This window comes from Megachile rotundata, chromosome 10 (genome assembly GCF_050947335.1).
Source record: "Megachile rotundata isolate GNS110a chromosome 10, iyMegRotu1, whole genome shotgun sequence".
Lineage (NCBI taxonomy): Eukaryota > Metazoa > Arthropoda > Insecta > Hymenoptera > Megachilidae > Megachile > Megachile rotundata.
This window is the reverse complement of record NC_134992.1, coordinates 17215776-17234139: the sequence shown is the minus strand read 5'-3', so window position 1 is coordinate 17234139 and position 18364 is coordinate 17215776. Positions and strand designations below refer to the sequence as shown.

General features: G+C 33.1%; 2 protein-coding genes across 13 annotated transcripts; one reads left to right on the top strand and one right to left on the bottom strand.

Moving 5' to 3' along the window:
• Nucleotides 1-33: 33 nt before the first annotated feature.
• LOC100878980 (solute carrier family 35 member F5-like) lies at nt 34-9382 on the bottom strand. 11 transcript variants are annotated; one of them, XM_012294783.2, is made up of 12 exons: nt 5988-6076; nt 3635-3767; nt 3511-3565; nt 3294-3437; nt 3109-3228; nt 2943-3041; nt 2591-2885; nt 2173-2503; nt 895-2089; nt 613-824; nt 347-537; nt 34-267 (listed from the first exon to the last, which is right to left on the bottom strand). In XM_012294783.2, exons 2-12 carry the CDS (start codon nt 3693-3695, stop codon nt 235-237), a joined length of 2736 nt encoding a protein of 911 aa, XP_012150173.2. In that variant the 5' UTR covers nt 3696-3767; nt 5988-6076; the 3' UTR covers nt 34-234. The 11 variants fall into 11 exon arrangements, with proteins under 11 accessions (XP_012150173.2, XP_076392771.1, XP_012150174.2 ...); XM_076536656.1 differs by having other exon boundaries at nt 895-2083; XM_012294784.2 differs by lacking the exon at nt 2943-3041.
• On the top strand, nt 8873-16446 carry BBS4 (Bardet-Biedl syndrome 4). Of its 2 annotated transcripts, XM_012294793.2 has the most exons (11): nt 8891-9525; nt 9883-10025; nt 10090-10202; nt 10512-10606; nt 10711-10873; nt 11562-11715; nt 12252-12374; nt 14391-14562; nt 15247-15440; nt 15596-15816; nt 15905-16446. In XM_012294793.2, the coding sequence occupies exons 1-10, from the start codon at nt 9441-9443 to the stop codon at nt 15689-15691; spliced, it is 1338 nt and encodes a 445-aa protein (XP_012150183.1). In that variant the 5' UTR covers nt 8891-9440; the 3' UTR covers nt 15692-15816; nt 15905-16446. The 2 variants fall into 2 exon arrangements, with proteins under 2 accessions (XP_012150185.1, XP_012150183.1); XM_012294795.2 differs by lacking the exon at nt 12252-12374 and having other exon boundaries at nt 8873-9525.
• The last annotated feature ends 1918 nt before the right edge of the window (nt 16447-18364 follow it).

Genomic DNA, 18364 nt, shown 5'->3' with positions numbered 1-18364 from the left:
GGTAAGCTTATAATTATATTAACATCAACTGAATTAGTAAATTTCAAATTAAATTTTAATTATAAATACACGTGTATATTCTAACTATAAACAGAAATACGAAAAACAATCAGGTGCACAATCGATTACAAAAATACTTGTTCAGTACAAAAATAAATATTGGTTAATAAACAAAGTGCAGACCATACTAAAATATTTTTAAGCCTCTACATAATGCGCTCATCATCACTAATTTTACGAAGAATTGGTGCATTTCTTACATGAATGCTAAAAACCGTATAAAATCATGTAAAATTTAAAATCAGTATAATGCATTTAAAACGTATTATGTCATTTATAATCTTACTAGATAGAGAAAAACTTTCTTTACGCCATTGCAAACATCACCAAATGCTTCTTTAAACGAGGATAAAATATATTCCACTATCAGTTCCAGGTAACTCACATTTTCATAATCATCATATTCTTGATGGTAAAAATAATCATACAACATTGGCAGAAATATTATCAGGATATACATCATGCCACCAAAAAATACTAAATATCAATATATTACTTGTCAATTTTAATTAAATTAACAATTTTAAATAATTGTGTTAAATAAATGCTTACTGATAGATTTGAGTTCCAAAAATTGTTTATCATTCACTTGAGTTTGTTTGTACTTCACTTTATTAACCATATGTTCATCATTATTCAAATTTGAAACCATTTGTTTCATATTAACATTTTGCACTGCACCCACAGGATTTGACAATGATTTCATGTTGTCATTTACATACAATTGTTTTGTCTGCATAATATCCGACTGAAGATTCGTATCTCTGCATAATTACAAGTATTATTAAAATTTTTCCGGATGTAAATAGTTAATCATTTTTTTATAAAACTTACAATGCTTTATTAATCATACTAGAAAGAGCTGAACACTGCTGTAACGTTTGCAGTTCAGGATTTAATTTTAATTGACTCCGTAATTTCTGATTGTATACCTCGTTTGATTTTCCTTTCGGCGCTTTTTCTAATTTATCCATTGTAAGTTGGTACGAAAATTCCTGTCCTACATCATTTATTTTATGTTTTAATTTGTTGTAAAATTCCCAGTAACTTTTATTCAATAACTCTTGAGTCTTTGGAGGAATACTTTTTGGTCTTTCAATGGCATCATCTGTATTTGATCTGGGAGAAACTTCACATTTGCAACATTCCTTTTGCAAACATGTTTTTGAACAATTTGCAGTTCCTTCGTGACATGAATCGATATTTTCATCATGTTGTACAGAAAGTTCATTCGAATTCAAAGTATTTACAACTTGTTGATCAAATTTTTTTGTCTTATCATTACTAGACTTGTGAGTATTTGTTTCATTACGTTTGTGTCTACTATGTTGACAATCAGGCCACATCATTGTATAATCAGAATCCACCAAAGCTGAATGAGAATTTTTTTGAAAATAAGATTTTGCCTTTCTTGAAAATTTACCTGAGACTTTCTTCTGTTTGAACGTAATATGTGGTTCAGAATTGTGATATATCTTCCTTTTATATTCATCTTTCACACAAAGCAAATTTTGTTCAGATTTATTTCTTGGTTTTACTTCAGACATAATCTTCTTGTATTCATTACGATTTTTATCAATAACATTAGATCTTGGTACTAATTGGGGATGTTTAGCTGCTTTTGACATAATATTCACTTGATCTTGATTTTGAAATGAAATTTTGACATCACCATGTATTGTATCTGTATTCATCTTAACAGTTTTTGTTGCTAATTTATCATTATCAGGAAAGTCTTTCTGTTGGATACTTTTTCGTGAAATAAATTCAGAATCTGTTGTTTCTTCTCCACTCGTATTGCATTCTCTCTTCATCCTTAAAACATTAGTATATTTATTTCTTTTATGTATATTAGGAATATAATATTCAGAGTCACTGGATTCTTGATGTTTGTGTTGAATATTTGTACTCTGTAAATTTTCAGGTGTATTTGGATTTTCCAAACAATCCGGTTTATTACTTTTATTTTTATCAAGTTTAGTATCTTGAGTTTTTAATATAGTGTCTTGAATAGTGTCTTCTTCTGTACCTAAACAATGTTAAGGTCAGATAAGCAGTAACATATTTTAAATAATATTTTCACAATTACTACTGATAAAAGATTTTCCATACGTTGTACTTGGTCCACAGGTTTTTGTATACATTCATTTGATAATTTTTCATTGATAAAATGAACAGGTACTTCTGATTCATTCTTCATTGAAAGTATATTATTATTTTGACCCTTATGCTCTGAACTGTTTAAACACTGTGGTATTACGCTGCTTGTTCCCGCGGTAGCTACTTGCATTGGTATGTTTTGATAAGTAAGAACTGGAACTTGTACGTTATAACATTGTTTTACACATTCTTGAGGTATAGTGATTGTATCAAGATGTATTGGATTTAAGGGATGCGATTGAAGATTCTTGTCTAACACGAAAAATAACTGTCCGTTATTTTCCTAAATACATTAAAAAAGTAAGAGGACTTACTCTGTTACTATTCGAATTATTAATAGTAGATTCATTATAAATAAGAGAATATATACTTGTATTGGTAAGGAAGTTATGTCCACCTGAGTGTTGGCATCATTTACTGTTGATTTTAATGTTAATTCAGGAGAACACTTTACACATTTATCCTTTTCTGTAGTCTCACATTTGTTAATATTTTTTGAAATATTATCTTCATTTCTTGACTCTATGTTATTTATATTTAACTTTACATTTTCTTTATTATCCTGTATATTTATATTTTGTTTAGCACATTCAGAGTCACAGAGTATTGATGATGGTTCAGACTTTTCATGAGGCTTTTCTGCCTCTTCCTTCTTCGTTTGCCCCCTATTAAAATAATGTACTTTCAATATACAATATAAATCTTTAAAAAGTAACACATACGTATCAGTATCTCTTTCAGCTATAGATTTTTCAATTTCTTTATTTTGTAAGCAGTTTGTAGAAGTAGAAGTATCTTGATTCCTTTTAACGTTCGTTACTCTATTAAAAGATATATATCTTCTTAAATTGGTCATTTCTATGTACATATAGCAGAATAATAAATTACTTCTTAAATCGGGGATCGACGTAACCAGGAATTCTTTTCAAAGTGTGCATACTTGTAGTAATTCTTTGATGACAAAAAGAAGAGTATGCACTGTCCTTGGTTCTTACAGACTTAGGAGATCTAAAATTTCAAATACATAGATTTAATTTGAATGTAACTTTACCAAATTTAAGTTCAATACTTACTGGTTTAGTTGTGTTTGAACAAATGTACGACTTTTCCTAGGAGTTCCAGTTAAAGTAATTATGCATGGAGATTCAATGGTATCATCAATATCATTTACTAATTTACGTTGAGGTATTTTAGGCCAAGAAGGGTCAGCAGGGATTCTGATTGTTTAAAATAACAATTTCATAGTTTTTTTTTTTTCACATAAAGAAAGCATTTAACTTAGGCACTTACCGTAATGATCCTGCATTATACTTTTGTGTAAACGGTAATAAATTATTACTGTTCACTGAAATAATCAGCATTAATTAAATATTACGTCATTAGCGAAAATGTGGTTGTTGCGAATTACTTATACCTTTTATATCCAACTGAACTGCATTTGCATTGTCTTGGTATGCCATGTTGAAATCATACATTTCAAAACTTTTTTACGTTTTTCAAAACATTTGTAAAAGTAGTTTTTGAACTGATAATTGTATAAACTAAGACTAGAAGAAATACAAATAAAAATTGTGAAGATTCAACGTTAATTTCATGTTTTACTGACCAATAATTCTATACTTCAGGTAGAATTATTCTTATTTTTCTGAAGTCAAATGTTATGTCTATCTAATAGTATGCATACACAAATGTATATATATATACAAAAAACAGTAATATTGGAATACGTAAATTCTTTTATTCTTAATTAGATAAGTTTTCTGTACAATGTACAAAAGAGTTTAAGGTGTATGATAATCAGTCATTTTGTTTTATTAATAACATATGTATTTATAATAATACGTATATGTATATCATTCTAATCTTAATATTAAAATATTGTATATACAATAAATATACAAGTCAATAGATGCAGGAACAGTGAACTATGAGCTACATCATTATTTTATAGCTTGATTTATATTACACTAAAGTAAAGTATAATTACGCACCATAATAATTATATCACAATATCAAGCTAACATTATTTTCATATAGTTTTTTTTTTAAATATCTTACTTACAAAATATTATAATAATTTATTAGATGAGAACTTGCAACTTTTTATTATGTGTATATGTATGTATATGCATGCTGTGTATGTACAGTAACACACATTTATGTACGAATTCTTTTAAATATTCCTTTGCTATTGAAACATAATTAAAAAAAACATTGTGCGTATCGTCTATTAAAATGTAAAAATTAACATTACTTAAAAATCATATAATTAATAAAATGAAGTATACTTATGTATATGTGTATTTTCACGGATAATGATATTGATTAAAGATACTCTATCATATATACTTTAACAAAGGAATGTAATAGTACAATTGTTTTGACTAGATTTGAAGAAGACAATACAATTTGATTTGCAAAATGATCATACAATTAACATTCTCACCAAATACAAAAGTTGTATGCCATAAAATGCATCAATTAATGTTCAATTCTTTTCTGGCCACCACATCCGTTAATGTTATTGAATTTGAAATTGGTCCGAAATCTAAATATAATCCCATTATTACTGTCTTATGTCGTTAAAATCACATAGATATCTCACTGATAGTATCTTAGAATTTAGGGCATACTTTGAATACCACGGATAAGTACACAGTATTTTTATGTAATAATATACACTAATTTGTGATGAAAATATATAACAAAGTATAAATTAAGCTCTTTCGCAATTCCTAGATCTTTTCTACGTAATTTTCAAATAATAATAATCATAATATATATAATAATCGTATTACAAGAATATCAAAATACTTCACATAAAGCAAGAATGACAATTAATTCAACCTAATCAATTGTTAACTTCGCGGCATTATTCGTTATAAAATTTTACCGATAAAATAAGTACTCTCCCATTGCTCAGACTTTGTTTTAAATGGATACAATTTGTTTAGAATAATAAAGAAATTGAAGAATATACACAGCACTGACAGTTTCATAGTTCTGTTAATTGCACATATAAATAATCCGTTTCTACTTAAAATAAATGTATGATTATGTAAAAACTCAATGTTATTAACAAGTACCTAATGTCTTTAACAAATTTATCACAATTTACATAACATGATACATAGGACATTACTACCGATTTTCAATTTATATACTATAATTTTTAAAATTATAACGAATATAAAAGCTAGATATAATTCTTAATACTTTAACTTTATATTTATCGCGAGAATTGCAAAATTTTCTTCCGAAGAAAAAAACAAGTATATTTATAACTCTAATAACTTCATTTATACGTATTTTTAATCTTTGATAAAATTGCTATTACAAGCATTTTAAAATTATTCTTATATATCAAAGAAACGAAAGCCATTGAGTCTACTTATTGCATTTTCAGACAAATAATATAATAAAGAAACTATTGCAGGTATTAAAGAATTTTGTTTTCAACTAATCGATAATAATATATCGATCGAATAATATGTAATTATTGTCTGGCAGTACTATAATATTCTGTGCACAGATAAAACATAATTTTTATGGCAAATAAAATGTGATCACTAGAACGTGTAACATCGCTTAAATAATGCTTCGTGAAAATGCTTGATAATTAAATATATACAAATTGCTCGCTATGAAATATATACAGCATTCTCTATTTAAAAGAAACAGCGATATCAAGATGACATATACACAGTACATCAATGTTTTATGCATATTGACGAAGCATTTGTTGTTAAGTGTAGAAATATACGTACATAAAACACATTTATTACACAATTTTTTCATTATTGTCTGGCTAAGCTTCATGTTCACCGCTATTTATTCCTATGAGCGATTCTGTTTGCTCTGCTTCCAGATCTGGTATTCTAAAATAGAAGATATCATTGTAATAATATGATTTCAATTGAAATCTGTATATCCTGTTTTGTATCGAATGTGTAATACCTTATTGACCTATTTTTTTTACAAATCCAAATGTAGATCTTTTTAATTAAATCCATGACTGGATCCCAATTATCATAATAGGATAAGAGAGACACTGTGAAAAATGCTAAAAGCATTGGAATAGTTCCTAAGTAGAAAATACAAGGGTACTCAACATTTTTCAACAAGACATCAGCTATCATTGACATTGGCATAATTAAACTAACCGCCAACGTTGCTATGAGGGACGACGTTAAGAAACAACCCCTATAAGTTAGCAATAGTAGAATAAGTGTAATGGTCAGATAATACATAAACTATTACATTTTGGTATATACATATTACTTTCAAACATACCACAGCCATAGCACTTCACTTAAAACTGTACCAACTAGACCATTAATAACGATAAACGTCCACTGGTGACTATCTGGCCACTCAAATTCTTCCCAGTGACCATAATGAAGGATAAAAAACAACGGCCATAAAAGCGTTAAGTTGAATAGTCCAACAAATCCAAAGAGCATTGGAATATCCATTTTATCTTCATGGTCTACCTTTCTTTTTAGAAATACGATATAAGCTGCATAGAAAAATGCACTAACTAATGCCAATATTATACCTGTAGGTACCCTACTCGTTTCTATAGTTAAATCTGAAAGACCTACTAATACCTGAAAGTTAAACAAAATGTTTATTTTTTATATGAACAATTAAGTGTTTTGACATAATAAATTTTGTTATAAAATTGTACATACTAGTCCAAGAATACTAACAGAGACGGCGACTAACTTAGATAATGTAAATTTATCCCCTCCATTACTGGGGAAAAAGGCAGCAAGGAACAAAGTAAATAAGCTAGAAGTTGATGACAATACTGTCACAACTCCTGCCTCAGTTTTAACTAACGATATTTGATAAGTGTAATTTGCCATGAACCACTGCAATATAGACCAATTATATTCAATTTGCGGTACATACAATTGTAAATAATTGAACTGTTACTTACAAGTAAACAAAACATAAGTGCAATTTTTGCAACTTTTTGAACAGAGAATTTATTGGCTTGCCGTCTTGCGTGCTCACCGGCTCTTAAACTTGCTTGGTAACTAAGTCTTGCCAGTAATGCTTCTGTAGCATCGGTTTCTGACATATGGCGAACTTCTGCTAATTTACTAAATCGGACAGAGCGTATCGACGAATCGTCGCTTTCTGTGCCCGACGAACGATCGCAGTGATCCGGCGTTTTTATGGGAACAAAAGTTGGATCACTCTACAATGATGCAAATTTTTGATACCATTAATGCAAAATCAGTTTTGTATAAATGACAATACAATAATATTTATTTACCAAACTTGTATTGCCTTCTGAATAGAAATTATCATCTTCCACATTAGGATCTATAAACTGAAATTTGACAATAATAAAATGAACAAAACAATCAATTTTGTGACAAGTACTTGTGCTCAAACCTACCATATATGTTGCTGGTGTATTACATTGGTCCCGCCAAGGGGGCCAAAAACATAAACCGAGTAAATAAAGTGTAAACATTGATGTTTTTACATATGTAGTAAAGAAAGGTTTTTCAAAGGCTGCTTCTCTATAAATGTACTGAAATGTAGAAAAACATCATTAGACATTAATTAATAATTTGCTCGAAATTGATATATAACAATTCTTACTTTAGTAAGTTCTGAACTGGATACCCAAATTATATCAACCAACAATAAAACTAAAAGCCCCAACACAAGTCTCTGAGATTTGTTCATCATTGCTGCAAGTTTATGAGGATCCTCCGCCATCCCTTGTTGTCTACGTTGTCGCAATTCTACAGAGCAGCTCATGATATACCCAATGTATTTTTTCTTTTAATTAAGGTATCATGATGTTATCACTGCAAAATTGTAACACGATCAATGAGGATTTGAAAGATTCATTAAAAAAATTTGTAGTAGTTTAATAATAGATATATCAAATATATAAAATGACCAATATATTTTGATATTATTATAGAAAAAGTAATTTAAGTTTCCATAACAAGATAGATGCAGAAAATATAGTTCCCACAATAATAATTACATAAATCAACTAAATGTATGCTACAAGGGTACAGAAAGGATAAAGATAGGAAGCGCAAGGAATAAAATCAGGGACAAAAAAACAATGTTCAAGGTTTCACTAATTTAATTGTCTCTTTGTGACTACAAATTCATGTGCAAGTGTTTAGCATATTGCACTATAAGAATTCTGAGGAATGTACACAGTTAAAACAGTGATTGATAACAGGTGGATAAGCGGCAAATGTATAAAACTGTAGACGTATGTAAGGTAACCTATAAATATTGAAATGATCACAACAGCATTTCATTGTATTTGTGATAGAAGTTCAAAGAAGGAATGACTCACAATCAGAGATAATCATTAACTTTGCGGTACTAGTAATTAGTTTACGTACTGGCAATTCCCCTACATTTTGGAATTATGGTACCACGAGCATCGTGTTCTCCCTAATCACACGAGTTACACTATTCACACGTTAATATATAATCTATTTGCTTAACGATATTGAATAACTTTTCTTTTGTCTAATGCAAGTATAATTTAAATAATAAATCGTTTTAACGTTGCTGCCTTGTTATCGCGTCGAGAAAACTACTCGTAACCATGTTGATGCGCTGATGACGTTCTGTAGTTATTGTAATCACCCTGATGGCGCTACATACATTCGGGTTAACGTGTATTTTCGTTGACTACAAATGACTATAAGGGAAGTATATTTTAGTCGAATTTGGTAGATTCTTCGTAATTTATAAATATTTATCTACTCGTGTCCTCGAGCAAAAGTTTATCTTTAATAATGATTAACGAAGACATTACGATAAAGTCTGTTACCTACATGACACACGTTCTTCTTTTTATGGTACAATAAAAATGATTTAACTTGTAGTGCCAAATGTTAAAGTATAGTTATTTACGATTTTCTACATATTCACGAAGATCATACAAAGCGTATGAAGGACAAATATGTAATTGATTAAAAGTTGGAAGAATCTCTTCCGAAATAATAATTGCATTTTGAAGTAAAATAAAAATAAAGATCTTCGATCATCACAACATATTATTATAGCTATCAGGAATTGATTAAATGTAAAGGGGTCTTAAAACAGAGGTTGTCATGACGAATAATAGCAACAACATACCAGGTGGACTATAGAAAATTGTTGCACGTTGAAGAATAGCTCGAAACCTACTTGTGCGGCGTTATTTCAGTGCTTGAATAATGGCTAACAATATACTAAGTAATGGGCGCATTCAACAACAAGGAACAATCGCACAACGTCTGAGAAGCGATAAAGGAAAGAAAGGTCTTCTTTTTTCAATTCATATTTTTTGAGTGGTCTCGGTGAACGCAATATTGTATGAGAGGATATTTGACGCATTAAAAATGATATTTAGGAATTTAAAATTTGAAAATCCAGAAGTAACGAAGTTTGAAAATTTAACTAACTATTAAAATACACATTATAAACTTGTTATATTCAACTTTGTATTTACCGACCGAAGGTTACAGACTGTATACCGACTTTAACCATTAAAATTCAAATCTCATTCAGTTTTATTATGCAAATTGTAATGGGTTCTCGTATAATATCGTTTATTACTACCAACTGAAATTTTGCTAATTCACATTAACGAACATTGTATTATTATTGTTGAATTAGCTCCGGAAATACCAGCAGTAGAAAGTAACAATTGGTTGCTGCATCGACACTACACCCGCCACGAATACAAAACCTGTAAAATTCTGATCGACCAAGAATTATTCAGATCAAATGGACACAACGAGTACGCTAATTACTTGAAAGTAAGTCAAACTTCTCGGTTTAATTATTTTTTACATAAGACTCAAATTACGTATTTTCTTGTAGGGTTTAATATTGAGGAGAGAGGGGCAAATTCAAGATTCGCTTAACCATTTTCAAGCCGCTTACAACGTGAACTCGACGAACATAAATAATGTAAAACAAATAGCGAAGTCGCTGTAAGTAGAATGAAATCTAATTTATTCCACATCTCTCAAGAATCGATTTTGACGTAGGCACTACAAAATATTGTTTTTCGAATAATTAAATTATAATGTAAAGAGATATCCGTCGTTGAAAAAACAAAAAGTCTTAAGCGGTTCTGTCGCTGTTTTCTATCAAAATATTTGCAACGAATGTTTATAAGTTTTTTAATACACCGAGGCAATTTGATTGCAATTAAATTCTTGAATAATCATTTCCTGTTTCTTCACGGCAATAAGAACTTGACATTGAGTTATTCCTGCTGATTGAATGTTATTTAACAGTTTGATAATGGGCAGTCACAAGCGTGCAATCGACGCGTACTTGGAAGCTGAAAAGATATCAACGGAACCAGATTGGGAAATTTATCTGAATCTAGGCAAGTGTAGGATGTGTTCAATGACGCGATATATGTGAGAGAGAGAGAACGATACCGAGTCTATCTTTTCATTGAATGTTAAATTTATGCCTTCCGTTTTCAAGGTGAATGCTACATGAAACTGAATCAACTGCAAGAGGCAAAGAGGTATCTGAAGAAGTCGATCGATTTGACGAGAAATGAATTACCATACATCACTCTCGCAAAGGTTTGTCTTCTCGAGAACTGCGACAGAGAAGCGCAGGACGCTTACGCAGCAGCTCTTAGGTACACAAAATATCCTCGATTGTTGTTTTCCGTTTTAATGCAGTTTACAATTACCGCTTGCTTGACCTCGCGAAAGCTGTGCACGTGTAGATTGAATTCCACCGTCGCAGCGAGATGGCCGGCTCGAATGTTCTTATTTACGATACTCTTCTGTGTATTATGTTCTACCTCTTGTTGCGAACTAACTATAGATCTCGGATTAAAAAAGATGCCGAGTTAAACAGAAACTAAATACGCTAGAAAACAATTTGATACGGTACTGATTACTACAATACTTCATTGATTTTTTGCGCAGTAAAACAGATTGCTTTTGTTCCAATTGAACGATCGGTATTACATAATCGCTTATAGAGTGCGGTACAAAAATTAATGAGTTTACGAAGTAAACAGCTTCTTCGTTAAGAAGAAATTATATTACGTATAGTTTCAAAGAATTTTATTTTAAATCCTAATAAATGTAGTCATCGACAGATACATACAGTCTTTTACAGATGTACATAAAGTCTTGTAAGTCTCGTGAAGTATTCAAGCGACCCAATTCTAGTAATTAAACTATCTAGTGATTAAAGGACAGAAGTGCCTTCCCTCGTTCGAGGGAAATACTGTTCGTAGATAATTGCGATAGCTCTAGAAACGTCGTTTCCGACGGCTTCGTTCACTAATTCGTCTCGTTTCTCCGTGATTTCAGTGAAAATCCTGAGAGCATCGAAGCCGCAACCGAACTGGGTCTTCTGTACCTTAAAATCGGCGATGTTCAACAAGCCTTCCAACAGTTCGGGACAGCTCTTGCACATTCGCCAAATTGTACAAAAGCGATTCTGCCAATAGCTTATATAATACAGGTAAGTTACGTGAGCCTCTTTGAAATATTCCAGGCACGAATGTCCATCGGTGGTTTCAAGGAAAAAGAAAATTGTTTTCTTATAGTGGATTTATCCTGAGGCGTCTTTTTCCTCGGATAGTACAGCTTCAGGATTGCATAAGATTATAGCGGCTTCGAACAATATTCGTACTCTCGTTGGCTTTGCATTTGAAACAGGCGTTTATATTTATGGAATTTTTTACTTATGTTCGTCCTATTGACCAAGATTAATGGCGGGAACAGGCAGTTCTACTTTTTTCTTGTCAGAACCGCCCCTTATAAATCGTTTTTATATGGACTTTAAGAAATTGTTATTTTGAAGGAAACAATTTTCGCACCACATAAAAGTAAGAAACCACCAAACATAATGGCGTTTGATATACGATAAAAGGTCGTCGTTTCAATGCCAAGTATGCTTAGCATGTGACATTCTTCAAGAATTTAATTACGAACACGCATACCATGAACGCTTCAGAATTTTCTCTGTTCTTCTCGCTAAAACGCTCTACTTTTTAGAATCACCAAGAGTACGATGTCGCTTTATCGAAGTACAAGCTGGCAGCCCAGTCGATACCAGAATCGTATGGTTTATGGAACAACGTTGGAATGTGCTTTTATGGAAAGCAAAAATTCGTTGCTGTGAGTAGCTTCGTCAGAATCTAATTGCCTGCGTTCTGTGGTTATGTGCGTTATCTATTGCATGAATTGCGCTTTGAAGCATTTCCCTGCTTTTAGCGCAACTTGAACATCTGACCAAACAAAGGCGAAACTGCGTCTTGCAAGTTGAGAATTCAATGTCTTCAATTATGCTAATATACCATTAAGTCGTTCCTGAAATTGGTATCACGTTTCATTTATGTCCTTGTATTGCTTCTAATTTCGTGTTCTTGGTAAAGAGATCTAAGGATCTGGGGATGTAGTGTCTGAGAATATTCGAACGTAACTTTCACAGATTTCGTACCACATATAAATTCAGCAAATACTCAAGCATAAAGAAGAAAAATAGTTTCATCATTGTTCCAAAGAAAATTCCACAAATGTAAGACGTGCTAGAATAACGTTATTCTTTTACCTGGAAGTCGAAGCAAATCGTGAATCAACATGGACTTCATTCGTGACAAAGTGAATTCGTGTACGCTGCCGGCTATAATGACAGTAATTAATTTAAAGCTCATTAAAGGGGATGGTACGTGTGCGTGCGATCGTCTACTAGTGGCGGCCGAGACACACTTGGTTTCGCTACGAGAACTCAATTAAGGGACAAGGCAGAAGCGTGTAATGCATTGGTGCAACCGAAGCAGGAGAAAATCGGCGAATGCGAATTATGTGCTTGGGCATTTGCTAATGAGAAACGTAGGCCACCGCGAGGATGTAAAGTCTCTTGCTTCCACCGAGCGAAGTGAACTCATCCGCACCGTTGGAGAACACGGGAAACTCCACACGTGTTCATCTCAGATTTTAATCAGCTTCTACGCGATAATAGGTCATTTTAGACATAAACGTTTGGTGGTTCGAAATATATTTAGTATTATTATTCTAAGAGGATTGGCGCGTTACTCAAAATTATTCAATTTGGGGAATCTAACTTATCACCTACTATTTTAGCTTTATGACGATGCATGAAATTATATGGTTAACTCAGAGTACTCTCGTCAGCAGTATGTTATGCTTTTAGGATTTTTATACAGGAAAGTCCAACTTCACTAATAGTGAAATCTGAAAACGAAATTTTAAACATCCTCTCTATGATAAATTCCACGTTACGTTACTACCTTCCTTTGCACGTAGCATATGAAAAATAGTTTCCTGAGCGAATCAAGACATACCGATGTCTCGATATCGCATTTGGAGTGCAAAAGGCTAAGGCGGGGATCAATAACAGTCGATTGCGTACGACAGAGGTGGCTTAGGACGCGGAAGAAAGGAGATTTCCGTAAAGTGTATTTCTAAAAGTCTAGAAGTAACCGCTTTCATCGTCGTCACCAACCATCGAAAACTTTTTCCAATTATTTGATCGTTCGGTGTCAAAAAAAAAATCGCTTGCTTTTGTGTTTTTAACTGCGGATATTGGAATTATTGAGGGTTATTAGAGCGGTCTTACGAACTCTTTCAAACGATAAGAACCTGCTGTACTTCTCAAAGAATAAGAACTAGGTTGACAAGAGAAGGAAGTTTCCTAATCCACTTCGCTATTATTCCGTTTAGACATTATTGTTGGTAAATCCAGGATTCGAAGGTAAGTCGATTAAGTTTCTAACTGAGCTTTAGTTTATCTTGTCAACGATAAGAAGCGAGAGGAGAAGCAACGTTCTTTGATGGGATAAGAAATAAGAAGCATGCCTGGTCACGTCTGATTGTTTCTTCTCCGTTGGAACGAGCGTTATCTTCTTCAAAGAATATGGCGATGCAGAGGAAAGTTTAACACTCGCTGAACTTTTTGTGAATCTGAATATTTACCAGTTTAGGAATTTAGGATTTTGAATGTTTGAGGATTTGGAAATTTAAGAATTTTGTTATATGTCGACAATGCATTTTCCATTATAATTGATAATCTGCACGTAATAATTGTTCCGCCTGATTCGCGAACTACTAAATTGATCGTGGTGGAGTATATAATTGTGTGACAAATCGGCTTAACGCCCTAATCGTTTCCAGGCAATTAGCTGCTTGAAGAGAGCACACTACCTCCATCCAATGGCGTTCGCTCCTGCCTACAATTTGGGTATGGTTTTTCTCACCACTGGACAAGCTGCTTCAGCTGCAATTTATTTGTGCGGTGCGGTCAATGCGGAGCCAAAAAATCCCATGCCGTATCTTCTACTAGGCCGTAAGGTTTATTATACTCTTTCTTTTGACATTTTTTGTGCTAATTAAACTTGATATATTTTATTTCGTTATATTCTCAATTTATTCAGGTATGCACTAGTAACGTGCATATATTAATTAGCTCTATTCTCTCCGAGTAACTTTTAAATTACATAGAAAATGTATGACGTTTTTATCTTCCACTTCGTCCCACATCAAATATTGGGGTTTTAATTTCGACTCTTAACAAAAAAGTTTTCTCGTCACCGATGCAGAGTATATCGTTACAGATGAAATATCGTTCAATTTGCAAAAAAGAGTATACAAAGTATTAAAAGGAAATATGAATTTTAATAAGCAGTCTGATTAAAGTATACGTTATTTCATCAAATAAAATCCTTTGAAAGACGGATGTGGCGAGGGTCTTTCCCTTTCAGTCGAGGGTCCACCGTTTTACCGCGACAAAATGAATAAGAATTTCCGTAATAAACATACATCATCCGTAAGAAATTTAGATTTATTTTTGCATAAACAGCACTACCCTGACTTATGAGATTAAAGTCTCTTCATCCACACCCCTCTTCATTCCCTACGTTGCGTATTTCTACGGTAAAGATATACAAAGTTATGAAGAACCTACTATGATAAAGTAGTTGTGGCACAAGGAATTTTTATTACCAAATAAAATCTTCGACGTTTGTTATAGTTGCCCTGAAGCGATTGGACGACCTGGAGGGTGCTGAAAAGGTGCTGCAGAGGGCTCACGCGATGTCGCCGCAGGATCCTTTGATATTAATTAATTACGCGATAGTATCGGAAGCACAGGGTAAAAATACCACCGCGGCTGAATTGTTAACCGCGTTAAACGACATCACGGTTGTAATTGACGTAGATGAGCAGGTAAGTTTATTGGCGTAAGTAGATAAGATTCAGTCTGGTTCAAATCTGAAGAGCACTGCTATTCCGGACAGAACTCCTACTTACGCCACTGGTTAAATTCCAAGGATTTAAAAGTCTAAACAGTGTTTTTCCATTTCTTTCGTTTATTGTTCCAGATAACGCAGACTGCGAAGAAATTGTCGGCGAAGATTCAGCAAGAAAGCACATCTGGCGGTGAAAATACAAGAGTGCTGAATGCGGACGAAGTTTAAACCGAGATATTCACTTGTTGAAACAAAAATTCTTATTCAAATTGTTCCATACAGATCATGAGACATTTTACCACGTGTCCATATAGATATTTAAAAAAGTTTAAAAAAGGGTTTTTACTATAAAGGTCAGTCTTCGACAAAAAACACAAGTTACATGGCCGCTATCGGATTCTTGCGTAGGTTTCATTAACTTTTTATTTATATTTATTGTAGCTCCTCCAGCTCATCAACCAAGGCTCCACGTGTCAAGGAGACCTAGTTTTCTCATCGAAGTTTTTCCGGATGACCGCGGTACATTAACTGCTGTATTCCCGTTGGAAGCCTCTTCAAAAGTGTCAAGGATTAACGAAGGATCGGCACGGAAATGTTACGAAACCGGAACATACTTGCGACGCGATATCGCTCGTGTCTGTTCTTCGTTTAAGGGATTATTAGTTCGCGTCACCTTAAGCTTCTCATACTCACGCTTCAACTACTTGCCTGTAACGTTTCTCCATCTAACGGTAATTGCGGAACGAGTGTAATACGGAAGTAATTAAGGTGTGTCTCTGTAAAGTATTTGTGTCTACATTGTGCGTGACAAGTCGAATTAACTTGATTCAAACTACCAATCTCTACGATTATTACTAGAGAGAGTAGGTTCTCGATTAAAAGTTTAATTATTTTGTTTAAGCATCACTTCATGATTAACTACCCACTTGTATTGACTCGTCGCAAAAATTTCTACGCGAATAAATTCGATTGGAAGAACTAAATATGGTACATTAATGCAATCACTAGATTGCGGATGTTTATACATTTCTGACGTATCAAAGGTTGCAAAGTACACATAAATTATTTAATCGAGGTTGTGGATTTTACAGATTGCATGATTTGTTTACATTTTGTAAATTCTGATATATCGTAAATACATAAACGTTCGCAATTTAATAATCTCTATTAAGGGTACTATGTGTATGTGTGTAGGTTATGTAGGTATATGAGCGAGATACAATGTTTAGTATTGAAATTGTTCATAACTTGAAATATGTAAGAACGACACTGTTTAAAAGATTCCAAATTGTATGTAGCTATGTACATTAGCTATGTTCGTTTAAACTGGCATCTTCGTTAGCCTCGTAGATCTTTCACCCAGACATCGCCCTACATTCAACCTGTGTCGTTCAAATTCGTTTAGCAATAAATTTCCTCCGTGTTTACGCGTCTATCTAACCGCCTGGAAATCGAACGCGTATCGTTTGATGCTCGAAAATGTTATCAACCGAATTCTCCGTAAAAGCAGTACCGTTATTCGGAAATTGACATCGAAATGTGTGTCGAGGTCAAAAATAGACCGCCGCTTGTTAACCGCGATACAGTTAAATTCGATAACGTCGGAATTTTAATGCTTTGCGTTGACAAAATTTTTTAATTTTCCGCTGAAATGATAAAAAAATGTTTCCTTGTTAAATTTCTGGTTAACAAGATAAGTGCAGCAGGGATTTTATAATGTAGAAATATGCATATGTGTGAATTTGGAAATGTAAAAATTTGCGAATGTGAACTTGCGAACCGGCACATCGGAAAATTTAGGTTTTAATTCAGGAATTTGTTATGGTATTACTACGAATTACATCAACACTATATACGCCAATTTTCACGCATGCGAGCATCGTTCGCCGCTCACCTCCGTGATTATGTCATTGGCCTCATCATCTTTATCGCTCATCCCACACGATCAATTACACGACTCATTATTCGTGTTCATTAAGCCCGAAGAAGTGGGGTTGATGAAGAAAATCGACGTGCAGGTCCAGGAAAGTTTCAGTGGATTCACGTAGAGGGAAAGGCGTGGCGCATCCAATTCGTCTCGTTGGAGATAATTAATTTAAAGGCACTCGAAGGGAGCGTATCGCGATAGAACACGGACGAAAGACGAGCAACATGCTCTTGCTAGCTGCCAGTCTTGCTGCCGACAAGAGAACTCGATTAGAAGAAGCGACGGGGAAGGATGCGTCGTTGCGAGAACACTGTTCAATGAAGGACAGATAGGTTCTCTCATCGAAAATAACAGAGGTTGTATACAACTTCTCGTAGTTTTGCGATAGGCACAAAGAGTTGTTGATTACGGACATTGTAATTAGTTCCACCTGTCGATTGTCATAGGTAGACTGCGGATGGTCATACGGACATTAATAGAATATAAGAAAAGAGACAGAAATTTATCTTGTATATGCTAATAGTTCAGGTGTATCTGTCATAATTATCTTGTAAATGCACTGTTTAAGTCAACACTTAACATTATTTTCCTGGTATTTGTTAAACGAAGTGTTGTTAGAATTTAAACATGCAGATTTATTTGAATTCAATTCAAAGTGGATTATTAATGCACTCTCGTTCTAAGAAATCCTTTTGGTTTTGAAATATGCGAATGGAATAACATACTATATTCAACGTGCTTCATATGTTCGGGTCCAATATTATTCAGGTATAATCACGCAACGCGATACGAACGGATGGAAAAAGGAGAATCCTCCGAGGATTCTGAATAAAAGAAGAGAAGTGTATTTGCATTCGAGCTAGTAAAAATGTTCTCCTATCTCGAAATAATTATGCAGACAAGTTTAACCGGGAATTTTATTAAGATGATAGCCATTTTCCTACAAAGTTTGCTATACTAACGCGATAAATTAT

Bases quoted from the DNA above. Each gene is read 5' to 3' on its own strand.
- LOC100878980 (XM_012294783.2), bottom strand. From the start codon at position 3,695: ATGTATGATTTCAACATGGCATACCAAGACAATGCAAATGCAGTTCAG. The intron at 2,886-2,942 runs GTATGTGTTACT...TTATTTTAATAG, and splicing joins GCTGAAAGAGATACTGATAC to GGGGCAAACGAAGAAGGAAG. The intron at 268-346 runs GTAAGATTATAA...TACGGTTTTTAG, and splicing joins AGAAAGTTTTTCTCTATCTA to CATTCATGTAAGAAATGCAC.
- BBS4 (XM_012294793.2), top strand. From the start codon at position 9,441: ATGGCTAACAATATACTAAGTAATGGGCGCATTCAACAACAAGGAACA. The intron at 10,203-10,511 runs GTAAGTAGAATG...GTTATTTAACAG, and splicing joins AAACAAATAGCGAAGTCGCT to TTTGATAATGGGCAGTCACA. The intron at 10,607-10,710 runs GCAAGTGTAGGA...TCCGTTTTCAAG, and splicing joins GGAAATTTATCTGAATCTAG to GTGAATGCTACATGAAACTG.